We start from the raw sequence: 12,647 nt of genomic DNA, 5'->3' as shown, positions 1-12,647 counted from the left end.
TGTCTCAAAAAAAAAAAAAAAAAGCTTTCTCTTTTTGCCATCAGCCTCCCCAGCCACCACACAATTAGCACAGGAAAAAAGGAAAAGACAAAAATGACACACTCATCATCTCTCCATGCAGAAGTAAGCACTGTGAATATACTGATCATTCTCCCAGACTTTCCCCTGTGGGGATCTTTTCTCCCCTAAGCGATTAAGATCAAACTAGTAACAACAATCTCATTAAAATGCTCTTCCTTGACTGGGCCTGCTGGCTCACACTTGTAATCCCAAGCCTTTGGAAGGCTGAGGTAGGAGGATCACTTGAGCCCAAGAGTTTGAGACCAGCCTGGCCAACATGGCGAAACCCCATCTCTACAAAGAATACAAAATTAGACTACAAAGAATACAAAAATTAGCCAGGCATGGTGGTACATGCCTGTGGTTCCAGCTGCTCGGGAGGCTGAGGTGGGAGAATCAGTTGAGCCTGGGAGGGTAAGGCTGCAGTGAGCCGTGACTGCACCACTGCACTCCAGCCTGGAGACCAACTGAGACCCTGCCCAAATAAAAATGAAAAAAAAAAAAAAATGCTCTTCCTCTGTGCCCAGCACTATGCTAAACATTTCACACAAATCGTCTCATCTTCATGACAATATCTGAGGTAGGAACTATTAGTACCCACATTTCGCAAGTAAGGAAATAAAGGCTTGCACCAGAAATGCAGTGTTCTTAACATCAGCACTGTCTTGCACTACTCGAAATTTTTGGAAACGTCCCTTCCACAGTGGCATTCACATTCCATCAAAGTGGTCTCTGTTGGAACAATCTGAACTTGGAACAAGAGGGAATTTGAAGCTGCCTTCAAGTTCTCCCTATGGTAAATAACACCAAGATGAACACGTCTCTGCACCTGTCCTTGCCTTTGCCAGAGCTGGACTGTGTCCTTGGTCACAGTGGGGCAGACGGGGGTGGTACTCACCGCTGATGACCTCCTGCCGCTTCACCTGGCTCTTGGGCAGGCTATGCAGGGTGTCTGGTGGGACGAGTTCCCGCCAGCCGGGAGGCTCTTCTGGTTCAAGCTCCAGTCCTGACCGCCCCGGCTCCCCCTCATCTCCAGGCTCAGGGCTGTGGACGGAAGCCTTGTTAGGGCCCCAGCTTGGGCCATCCCAGGAAGCAGCCTTCAACCTCTTAGAGCATTCAACCCCGGTCAGCGGCCTTGGCATTCGATGCCCCCAGGGTGGCCCGTACAGCAGACCAGGTCTCTAGATCTGACTACACTAGAGTCCCCAGATCTCTAGAAGCATTCTACCCCCTCCTCCTCCAAGGTCTGTGACCACAGCTGGCCTCAATGACCTCAGCCTCCAACGCCCATTCCTGTGACTCTGATAACAATCCCTCCCTGATTCTCCAGGCTGCCTTAGTGGATGGGGGAAGGGAGAGGGTTGACATACGTGGCTCGTCGGGCAGGGCCAAGCACTGCCGTGGCGGAACTGGGGTCCATGTCCACGTCGCTCCGGGAGCGGCCCCCACCCCGGCCCTTAGCCCCGAGGCTGCCCCGGGAAGGCCGGCGGCGGTCACTCACCCGCAGGCTCTCTGAGCGCCCCAGACGCCCTGATAGCCTGGACCCCGAGGCCAAGGACAGAGTCAGGCAGAGGCCGGGTACAGAGACAAGGAGAGACCAAGACAAGGACAGAGACGAAGAGAAACCAGGACAGGAACAGAGACGGGGAGAGACCAGGACAGGGACAGAGACGGGGAGAGGCCAGGACAGGGACAGAGATTGGGGAGAGAAGAGGACAGGGACAGAGACGGGGCGAGACCAGGACAGGGAGAGACAAGGAGAGACCAGGACAGGGACAGAGACGGGGAGAGACCAGGACAGGGACAGAGATGGGGAGAGACCAGGACGGGAGCAGGGGTGACCAGGACAGGGATCAAACATGCAACAGAAGAGAGAGGAGAGAGTCAGAGGAGTGGTGGGATTTTAGGGGCGCTGGGGTAGAGGGGGGTGTCGGTGCGGGGATACTGAAATTTGATGGGAGAAGGGATGGGGAACCCAGGATGGAGCGTAGGACTGACCCCCTCCCTTCCCTGAGGCAGGGGGATGGCAACAGAGGGGTGTTTATGGGGTAGGGAGGATTTCCATACTTAGCTCTTCAACTGGGAGGGTGATGTCCCCACCCATCCCTCACAGGGAGTGAAGGGGAAGGAGTGGCCATGGGGAGAGGGGAGGGGCTGGGAGAAATGGGGGAGGGGCTAGCCCTTCCCCCACCCAGGGCCCAGGCACCCACCTCTTCCACCTTCTGGGGAGAGAGGGGCACAGGGTCAGAGGTGGGCCCAGATGGCACCCGACCTACCTCCCCACACCCACCAAAGGGTCCCCAAAGCAGCGGCACAAGGACGGGCAGGGGGCAGAGCCTGCCCCCCAGCTGTAAGGGGGACAGGGCCCCCGGGGCACAGAGCAGAGGGGTGGGGGGTTGAGGGACGGGTACCAGGAGGCAGGAGCAAGGCGAGGTGGGGTGGGGGGGCTTGAAAGAGAAGGGGAGGAAGGGCAGAAAAAATGAAAAGTGGCAGGGACATCGGAGGGGGATGGAAAGTGGGGAAAGAAAACCCAGATGAGAAAGGAGGGGGGAAATAAAGGAGATGGAAGGAGAGGTGGAGAGGAAGGGAGGAAGAGAAAGATCAGAGAAAAAAGGAAGGAGAGGAAGGAGGAGAGGAAAAAGTAAGGATAAAGGAAAGGGGGGCAATGAGGAAGCAGGAGGGAGATGAGAAAAGGAAAGAAGAAGGGAGAGGAATGGCGAGACCCAGAGAGCAGCAGAGGAGCAGGGGGAGCGAGAGGCTGGGACAGGCAGGCACAGATGGCAGCGGCGACCCTGCACCCACCCACCAGCGCCCAGTAAGCCACGGCCCCCACCCCTGCACCCCAGCCTGGGCACCTCTCGGTTTCGGCCCCCTCATCGGTACTCTCTGGGGGCGCCGGGGGCTCCAGGCTCATTGGGCCCTGCGGGGATAAGTCCCCCAGCTCCAGGGGGGCGTCGGCACCTGTGAGGTGGAGGGAGCAGGGCTGGCTGGAAGGCCTCTGAGGCCATGAGACCCACACTCTGGGGGCCTGGAAATGTGGGGGCTAAAGCTACCCAGTGCCTGGCAGACACCACGCGGCTGCAATGTACTTCAGCACGGGACAGAAAGATGTTAAGACCTCTGAGAACACGACCGTGGGCCACTAGGGGCAGGGGCGTGAAGATGCAACAGAAGTGGGTGCCCCTGTGTGTCCTGGGTGGATGGGGACCCCAGGCCTAGCAAATAAGTCACAAACATCTCTCCCACCCAACCAGGCTGCAGCCCCCTGAGGTCAGGAGGGCCTGAATTCTGTGCTGCCTCCACATCCATTCGTCCTCCCCACCCTCTCATACTCCTTTAGAGAGAAGGAAACGGAGGCTAATAAAGGGGAGTCATATCCAAAACACTAAATAAACACGAGGAGTCAGCAGAGCCGGTGTGTGAGCCTGGGCCTGGCCACGCAGAGATCCAAGGGCCTGAGGCCACAGAGGTGTAAGGACGGTGAGGGACGAAGCTCATGGGGCTGGTGGGCTTCCCACCTAGGGGGCCAGCAATGCAGCTCAGAGGGTGGATTGGTCATGTACTCAGGGAAGGTTCTGGAAAATGAAGGGCTGATGGAAAACGTAGTCCAAGGGGGTGGGAGACACGGCACCAGCAGAGAGGTCAGAGCCTGGGAGGAAAGTCGTGGAAAGGGCAAACTGAGGGAAGGGGAAAGTTACGAATGACAGTGGTGACCAGGAGCAGGGAGGAGCGGATGCTAAGAGCAAAGGGGAGGTGTTGCTGAGGAGTGGCTTCCATCTGGGGGTGCCAAGGGGGCAGGCAGCACCCCCACCCTGGATCCCCGGGCCTCATGGAGCCCTGGCCCAGGAAACTCTCACCTGGTTCCCGGTCTGGGCTGTCCAGGGACAGAGGGTGCAGAGAGACTCCAGGGGTGTCCTGCCCAGGAGCCCCAACATTCCGGTCCCGAGAGGGCATCCCCAGGCCTCCCTTCCGGTCTGTAGCACCTGGCTTCTCAGCTGGGGAGACAGTGAGGGAGAAAGAGGGAGATGAGAGAACAGTAACTCAAATCTACAACAACCGGGGGATGCAAGAGGCTGTGCTCAGGCCCTTCCCCACCATGACTAGGAGCCCCTCCTGCCTCAGACCCAGAAGCCCCCATCCCCTCCTCCCTCAGACCCAGGAGTCCCCATACCCTCTGCCCTCAGACCCAGGAGTCCAGGCCCCCAGCCCTTCCTTTCTCAGACCCAGAGGTCCAGGCCCCAGGCCTTTCTCCCTCAGACCCAAGAGTCCCAGCCCCCAGCCCCTCCTCCCTCAGACCCAGGGGTCCAGGCCCAATCCCTCCTCCCTCACACCCAGGGGTCTAGGCCCCAGGCCTCCCTCCCTGAGACTCAGGAGCTCCCCCAGCCCCTCTTCCCTCAGACTCACGGGTCCAGGCCCCCAGCCCTTCCTCCCTCAGAATCAGGAGTCTGAGCCCCCAGCCCCTCCTTCCTCAGACCCAGGAACTCCCCCAGCCAAGTGCAGGCCCAGTCCCTTTTCCCTCAGACCCAGGGATTCAGGTCCAGCCCTTCCTCCCTCAGACCCAGGAACTCCCCCAGCCCTTTCTCCCTCAGAGCCAGGGGTCCAGGCCCAGCCCCTCCTCCCTCAGACCCAGGAGTCCAGGCCCCAGCCCCCTCCTCTACAGGCCCCAGGGATGGATGCTCTGGCTACAGGTCCATTACCATCAACCTCTGCTTTGAGGTGGCGAAAATCTGGAATTGAAATGAGAGAGAGTGAGACAGTGAGTGGGAAGAGCTGGGGAAGACAGGGGAGGGCAGAGGCCAGAGCCGCTTTACCCTGGGGCTCTCCCCGGTTCCAGCGGGCGGCATCCAGGATGCTGCTCAGCCCCTTTTTGGTCTTGGCAGGCTCGTCTGACCGCCGGTTCCCCATCACCTGCAAGAGGGCGGGGAGGAAGACCAGGCTGAGCATCTCTGAGACAACAACCAAGCAGAATTTGACGCCAGGTGTCCAGAGTCATGGGGCTCCCAGCGCGTCTCGGAAAGGGTCAGGACAGGGCACTGAGGGAAGCACCTTTTTCCGGAAGAAGTTCCTCCCCGACTTCTTGTCCCCACTCTTGGTCCGCACGCCAAGGTGGCGCATGTACAGGCCAATGGCATTGACCACGGCAGCACTGTAGGGAGGGGACAGTGAGGGCTCAACACACACAAAGACACACACACATACAGAGCCACTAGAGGCAGAGGCCTGGCCTTCCCATCCTGACCCCACAACTACTTCCCGTGAGACTCTGAGGAGAGATGAGAGGGTTCAAAAAGACAGGGGCAAGGGCTGTTACCCAATACCCAGGACCCAGGTGTCCAGGCCCCCAGCCTCCTTCTCTCTCAACCCAGGAGTCCAGGCACCCAGCCTCTTCCTCCCTCAGACCCAGGAGTCCAAGTCCCCAGCCCTCTCCTCCCTTAGACCCAGGAATCCAGACCCCCAGCTCCCTCCTCCCTCAAACCCAGGAGGCTGCACACCTCTCCCTGCCGCCCTCCCTGCCCCCCTCACCTCTTTTCTTCATCGGTAGAGATGGTATGTCTGTAGAAGGAAGAGAGATGTTTGTGACATATTTGCTAGGTCTGGGGTCCCTGTCCACCCAGGACACGTCTCAGGGTTGCTGTCCTGGCATAGGCAGGGGGAAGAGAGACAGAGAGGGGATACTGCGGAAGGGATCGGGAAGGACCGTCACAAGAGGGAGGGAGGTCTCTCATCCAGGAGGACGGGATCCAAGTGCCAGATCACGGACAAGACCCAGAAATGACAAGGGAACCCCAAAGTTGGAAAGGGAAGACTCAGATCCAAGGTGAGTTCAAATGCCAGGGCAGAGGAAGAGCCCCAGTGCCAAGAAATGAACCCTGACGCTGAAGAGGGAACCCGCAAACGGGATGGAACATGCCAGAGGTAGCAGGGGTGCCCCGGCGCTAGGGAGGGGCAACGCTCCCACCAGGGCTGGCCCACTCACTGCATCTCCTCCAGGTGCATGAGCAGCCGCTCCGCCACGTGCCGCTCCCGGGCCTCGTAGCTGGCTCTGTCTCGCCCAACCCAAGCCTCCAGCTGGGCCAGCTCCTGCTCCCAGGGCGTCATGCCCATGAGCCGCTTGGAGCGGAAGTCCTCCAGCTGCCGGCCCACGGCTGTCTGCTGGCTTTGCACCACCTCCTGCACGAACCGCCGCTGGACATCCTCGGAGATGAGGTCAGCCCGAGTGCGGTCTGCAGGGACACACATGGGGGGCTAGGGTCCACTTCCTGGTGGCTTGGACCATGGCCCCCACCCACCTTTGGACTCCAACAGCCACGCTTCCTGAGGCCGCTGCCAGGAAGGAATGAATGAATCTCGGCTGTCCGAGCAGAGCATGGGAGTGCGGCCTCCCTCCCCTTGGCCTCCTGGGAGGTGTAGTCCCTGCTAGACACCTCTCCCTCATCCCATCCTTCTCCTTACCAAGTTCAAAGGCGACATTGGGTGGGACCGGCACCCGCAGAACCTGCTCAAGAGAGAGAATGGGGTGAAGAGGAGGACTTGGTGTGCTGAGACGCAGGCCGGGAGGACTGCCAGGAACCCTGACATAAGTGAGGGTGCTGGGGAAGGCCTGGGTCAGCAGCTGCCCTCAGGGCAGAGGTTGGGGACCTCATGGTGACTCTGTAGGCCCAAACAGGGATTGCGGGGTTGGGGCAGCCTGAAGATCTCTCACCGCTGTCTTCTCCAGGAAGCTGTGATAGAAGTCCAGGAAGGCCTTCTTGGCCTCCTTGGGGCCCAGTGAGCCCAGCATGTCGGCATGCAGACAGCAAAGCTGGGGGAGACACACAGTGTGACTCTCCGCTCCCCCACCCCGCCTCAAACCACACTCTCCCTTTGAAGAGGGCCTTCTCCGCCTCCTGACCACCCCCTAGTTATGGGACTCAACTGCCACCTCCTCCGGGAAGCACTCCCTGACCTCCACCCCAACACCAGGCCCTGGGTTCCCCTGCAGGCTCCCTGGGGCCGCCATTCACATTTTCTAATTTTCCATCCTGTGCTGTGGTCCTTTGTGGTTCTTCATCATGGTCTCCTCCTGCCAATAATGACAACTACTACTACTGTCTATACTGAGGGCTTACTGTATACCCGACGCTGCTCTACACCCTCTACGTGTGTTAACGTGTTCAAGCGTAGGGACCGAGATTATCCCCATTTTACAGATGAGAAAACGGAGCTCAAGAAGTTTATTCAAGCTTAGTCACTAGGCCGGGCATGGTGGCTCACACCTGCAATCCCAGCACTTTGGGAGGCCGAGGCAGGTGGATCACATGAGGTTAGGAATTTGTGACCAGCCTGGCCAACACGGCAAAACCCTGTCTCCACTAAAAATAAAACAACTAAAAAATTAGCCAGGTGTGGTGGTGGGCACCTGTAATCCCAGCTGCTTGGGAGGCTGAGGCAGGGAGAACTGCTTGAACCCAGGAGATGGAGGTTGCAGTGAGTGGAGATTGTGCCACTGCACTCCAGCCTGGGCGACAGAGCGAGACGGTTTCAGAAATAAATAAATAAATAAAACCCAAAATCACACAGCTACTAAGTGGCAAAGTTAGGATTCGAATCCAGGCAGCCTGTCTCCACTACATTCTGCTGCCTAGAAAGACTGAGCAGCTCAAGGGTTTGTGTGAGTTGAGGGGTGTTGTAGGTTGATCTGTCTGTGTCCCAGATGGTGCCCTGTGCATACTGAGGGCTTGTAAAGAACACGTGGACAAGTGGGGCTCACTGTGTCATTCGTCACGCATTTCCTGAGTGCCAGCACCTGTGCTGGTTGACAGTGGGGACTCCAACCTGCCCTGGCTCCTGGGGGCTCTCATCTGGGAAATGAACTCACTCCAATGGAAGTGGGACTTTTTCTCCTTTTTCTTTTTGGAGATGGAGTCTCGCTGTGTCACCCAGGCTGGAGTGCAGTGGCGCGATCTTGGCTCACTGCAACCTCCTCCTGGGTTCAAGCAATTCTCCCGCCTCAGCCTCTGGAGTAGCTTGGATTACAGGTGCCTACCACCATGCCTGGCTAATTTTTTTTTTTCGCCTAGGCTGGCGTGCAGTGGTGCAATATTGGTTCATCACAACCTCCACCTCCCAAGATCAAGTGATTCTCCTGCCTCAGCCTCCCGAGTAACTGGGATTACAGGCGTGTACCACTGTGCCCGGCTAATTTTCGTATTTTGGTAGAGATGGGATTTCACCGTGAGGCTGGTTTTGAACTCCTGACGTCAGGTGATCCACCTGCCTCGGCCTCCCAAAGTGCTGGGATTATAGGTGTGAGCCACCGCGCCTGCCCCATCTTCATATTTTTAGTACAGACAGGGTTTTACCATGTTGGCCAGGCTGGTCTCGAATTCCTGATCTCAAGTGATCTACCCGCCTCGGCCTCCCAAAGTTCTGGGATTACAGGCATGAGCCACCGTGCCCGGCCCCACCTTTTATTTATTTATTTCAAGACAGGGTCTCACTCTGTTGCCCAGGCTGGAGTGCAGTGGTGCAGTCACTGCAGCCTCGACCTCCCAGGCTCAAGCCATCCTCCTGCCTCAGCCTCCCAAAGCGTTGGGACTACTGTCATGAACCACCAGGCCTGGTCCTCCTTCTCCACTTTAAACAGTTTTAACAAATCTATATCTACTCTCCACACTCCCCAAATATAGCAAAATTCTAAGAGAGGCCAACAGGAAGCCGCCCAGGGGACCACAGCTATCTCTGATCGGCTCCCCACAAGCTGATGAGGTGAGGGAGCTGTGTGAGGATAAACCTCAAAATGCCCAGAGGCTGCCAGGGTCACCTCAGGCAAGTCCCTGACCTTCTCTAGGCCTCAGTTTCCACATCTGTAAAAGAACATGGTAGTCAGCACGATCCCTGGGCTGATGTCCATGATTTGGTGTTCTAGAAACCCCAAGGCTTGAATGGGGTACCCCCTTGCTCAGAGGGCCAGAATTTCCATGCATGTGGTTGTGCAGGGAGCCACTCTTCTGGAAAGAGAATGCAGACGGGGAAAAGACTGCAATTTCCTAAATTTCTGCATATCTGATGCTTTGGTGTCAGGATGACCAGCCTCTGGTCTTGCAGCTGATGTATTCTTCTTTCCGCGTGCCTTGGGTGCTTCTCCCCACTCTATCGATTCTCTCGTTTTCTGGAGGGGTCTACTACGCATGTCCACATGGTGCAGTGCCCTGGCTGTCCTCAACTCCTATCCTGTGCTGGGCTGGACTGGGTCTTCTTGGGACGAGACCCTTGTCTACAGATCCACTGCCAGCCAGCACTGCGGTCTCTCCCTTTCTAAATCACCTGCTGGTTTTTCTAGACTCTGCAGCTGTTTCTGGATGGCACGGTTGTCCATCCACATCTCCCAGGTATCTTCTGCCTCATACGGAGGCTTCTGGATCCACAATTTTGTGGTCTCTTTTGTGAGCTGTGTGTGGTAGTTTTCCTGTTTCTGGATCAGGGCCTGCTGTGCCCCCTACACCTGGGATGGCTAACAGCCTTCTCCCAAGCACCAACCCTGAACGACTGCGTGCGGACATCTGCCGAGAAGGCTTTGGAGAGAAGGATTCAGTATCCCAGAGTCCACGGAAGGGCGCTGCCACAGGCTGATGGGGAGCGCTGTCACAGGCACAAAGTGGGACAGAATGTGGTTTCCGCCAGGCTGCTGGACTCTCTGTGGCTCTGCGGGGTCTTGCCGTGTGTACCCTGCCTGCTGCACACTAAGATCTATACCCTGGGCACCTGTAAGCCTGTTGAGGTCATGTGGCGTGCTTTCTGGCTCTTGTCTAAGGCATTTTTCTCTTTCTAGATCTGGCACTCTGTTTTCTAGATCTGCTTTTCCAGACCCTCCCAACACTAGCTCGCTGGTTTAATTCGCCAAAAGCTGTGCCTTTCCCAGCCCCACCCCTCCCTGTGCCCACCCAGCCCTGCCCTCACCAGGGGTCCTGGCTCAAACTGCAGGGCCACATGCTGCAGGAGGGCCATGAGGTGGGCTGGCCGCCGCTTCACCTGCTCCAGGCTCTGGAACTGGCTGTTTTGCTCTTCTGAGTTCTGGGGGTTCAGGCAGGTGTGAGTACAATGAGGAGAAGAGGAGGGGCCTTGGGGTTGACCCTACCCATTCCTGGTACTTCACAAGGGATCCAAGTCAGGGTTAGCTCCTGGGAAGTGGGGAGTGGTGACAGTGTCCATGAAATAATGATGACAGCAAGGGCAGGTGGTCAGGGAGAATGGATGAGACTTAATATTATAATGGTGGATGATGAGGACAGAAATTAGGAGAGAAGAAATTGGGGTCCCTGCTGGGAGAGGAGAGAGCAATGATAAGAAATGGGGTTAAGAGTAAGAAGGGTGGGCGTCCATGCTGCTGTGTGGGCTCCGAGTATGGGGTCGGCGAGGTGAGGAGGGAGGTACCACGGAGATGAGAGGATGGGATAAACCGTGGGAAGAGGCTGAGAAGACATATCTGCGGGTGGGAGGGGACCCGGGGCGGGATGCTGAGCCTGGGACAGAGCTTTTCCACCCTATCTCCCACTCACCGTCTCCAGCTCGTTCTCAAAATCCTCATCCTCAGCCCCGATGATGCTGACGGGAACCAGGCCAGGCCGGGAGGGGCCTGGGGAGGCCTGTGGAAGGGGAGGGCGGCTTCAGTCCACAGAACTCCCCACCCACAGCCCCAGAGTCCCCTCACCCCTTGCTCTGTCCACTCACCGCCCCTCGGGCAACGTCTTCCATCTCCCTGGGCTCTGCAGGGCTGGGGGAAGAGGAGGGGCTGCGGTTAGGAGGGTGGGAGGCGGCGGCCCAGGGTGGTTACTCACAGATTCCTGGCCCAGGTGTGAAGGTGAGTAAACAGCCTCCCCCATCCCGGCCTCTGCAGCTCAATGGGGCCTCTGTGTGGCCACAAAGAGCCCTTCAGAGACCCGCCAGGGGGCGGGAGCCCAAGGACGGGAGCCTTGCGGGGGCAGGCATTGGAGGCTCAGGAGCCTGGGTCCATGGGAAGGCTAAGTCTGAGAGCCTGCAATCTGGAGTCCCTAACGCTCTAATGGAAGAGGGGGCTGGGGGACTGGACTCCCAGGTCGGAGGGATCAGAGGCCTGGGGGCTAATTCCTGAGAGCACAGCCTAGAGGCAAGCCGGGATGCGAGGGTTAGAGGAGAGGCGGGAGAGAAGTGGGGTGCAGGGGTCTCCTCTGGTCTGTGACAGGCCTGGGGCAGGATGTTGCTTGGAACCCACCAGCCCCACTTCCTGTGACAGGAAGTCACAATGACAAACCCCCAACCCCCAACTCTCCACATAAGAAAACAAAACTCAGAACCCTCCTCCCTCAGGGACCAGGAGTCCTCAAACCCAGCTCTTCTTTCCCCTAGGGACCTCATCTCTTCCCAGGCTTCCAGTCTCGGAAAATAAGTGATGGGACCTCAGACAGCCCATCTCCAAGGTGCGTCTGTCTCCTCCACCCTACGTGCACCTTGGTCTGTCTGCAGCCGGCTCTCCTTGGCTGTCTGACCCTCGAATCTGTTTCATGTCTTGGTCTCTCTTCACCCTGTTTCCTGATTTTTCTCTTTGCCTTCCTCCAGAACTGTCTCATTTTCCTCACCGTCCCTGCCTCCCCTCCTTCCATCTGTCCCTCTCAGCGGTGACACCCCCTTCCTGCTTCTGTAGCTCTGTCTGTCCTGTCTCTGTCTCTGTGCCTCTGTCCTCCCACATCTGGTTTCTGCAGCCACCATCCTCACACCTCTCTGAGTCACGGTCTCAAGTGCTGTCTCTCATCTTTCTCCATCCCTTTTTCTCCCCCATCTCTTGCTGTCTTTCCCATCTTTGTCTCTCCTTGAGTCTCCACTTCTCTCTGAGTCTTTCCACCGACATCTTCTGTGTCCTTAATTAGTCTGACTAATGCCATAGAGCCCGTGTCAGGCGGGAAGGAGCTGTGGAAAGAGGGGTGGGGTGGACCAGTGGGGGGGCTCCCCACAGCCCAAAGCTATTTATAACCCTAGCTGGCAGAGACCCGCCCTTCTCCTGCTTTATGGGCCTCCTCCCTAGCTCCCCAGTAAATGGTAACCAGGATTTTGATGATTAAACAATGATGCTTTCTGGAGTGTCCAAATGCCACCCTGAGGGTCCACCTGGGGAAGGCATCATTTTTATTCTTTCCCATAAAGAGTATTTGTCCAATATCTAAGCTTGGGCAATTCAAGATTCAACCACTGCTAAACATTCACTTTAATAAATTTGCAAACTGGCCAGGCGAGGTGGTTCATGCCTGTAACCCCAGCACTTTGGGAGGCCAAGGTTGGAAGATTGCTTGAGCTCAGGAGTTCGAGAGCAGCCTGGGCAACACAGTGAGACCCTGTCTCACTATGAAACATGACCACGGACGTGGAGGGTGCATGCTCATCCCACTCAGAGGCAGAAATGCTCAACTAAGGCAGGGAGATTAAAAAAAGGCAAAGGAGGCTGGGCGCGGTGGCTCACGCCTGTAATCCCAGCACTGTGGGAGGCCGAGGCGGGCGGATCACGAGGTCAGGAGATTGAAACCATCCTGGCTAACATGGTGAAACCCCGTCTCTACTAAAAAAAATTAGCTGGGCAT

The 12,647-nt window shown here is 57.2% G+C and overlaps 1 protein-coding gene across 1 annotated transcript in view; it reads right to left on the bottom strand.

The window, feature by feature from the left end:
- The window catches only part of ARHGEF1 (Rho guanine nucleotide exchange factor (GEF) 1), a 23,699-nt gene that overhangs the window by 8,417 nt on the left and 2,635 nt on the right, over nucleotides 1-12,647 (bottom strand). The window contains exons 2-14 of the mRNA XM_011936571.1: nucleotides 10,771-10,813; nucleotides 10,599-10,685; nucleotides 10,000-10,113; nucleotides 6,764-6,862; nucleotides 6,514-6,556; nucleotides 6,038-6,284; nucleotides 5,584-5,613; nucleotides 5,107-5,206; nucleotides 4,872-4,968; nucleotides 4,758-4,793; nucleotides 3,918-4,055; nucleotides 2,916-3,021; nucleotides 959-1,104 (exon numbers count right to left, since the gene is read on the bottom strand). Of these exons, the coding sequence (XP_011791961.1) occupies nucleotides 959-1,104; nucleotides 2,916-3,021; nucleotides 3,918-4,055; nucleotides 4,758-4,793; nucleotides 4,872-4,968; nucleotides 5,107-5,206; nucleotides 5,584-5,613; nucleotides 6,038-6,284; nucleotides 6,514-6,556; nucleotides 6,764-6,862; nucleotides 10,000-10,113; nucleotides 10,599-10,685; nucleotides 10,771-10,794 (1,267 nt within the window). The 5' untranslated portion in view covers nucleotides 10,795-10,813. The remainder of the gene's footprint in view (nucleotides 1-958; nucleotides 1,105-2,915; nucleotides 3,022-3,917; nucleotides 4,056-4,757; nucleotides 4,794-4,871; nucleotides 4,969-5,106; nucleotides 5,207-5,583; nucleotides 5,614-6,037; nucleotides 6,285-6,513; nucleotides 6,557-6,763; nucleotides 6,863-9,999; nucleotides 10,114-10,598; nucleotides 10,686-10,770; nucleotides 10,814-12,647) is intronic.

The sequence above is a fragment of the Colobus angolensis genome, unplaced genomic scaffold (genome assembly GCF_000951035.1).
Source record: "Colobus angolensis palliatus isolate OR3802 unplaced genomic scaffold, Cang.pa_1.0 Scaffold154, whole genome shotgun sequence".
NCBI classification, from domain to species: Eukaryota; Metazoa; Chordata; class Mammalia; order Primates; family Cercopithecidae; genus Colobus; species Colobus angolensis.
This window is presented reverse-complemented; position numbering and strand designations above follow the sequence as displayed.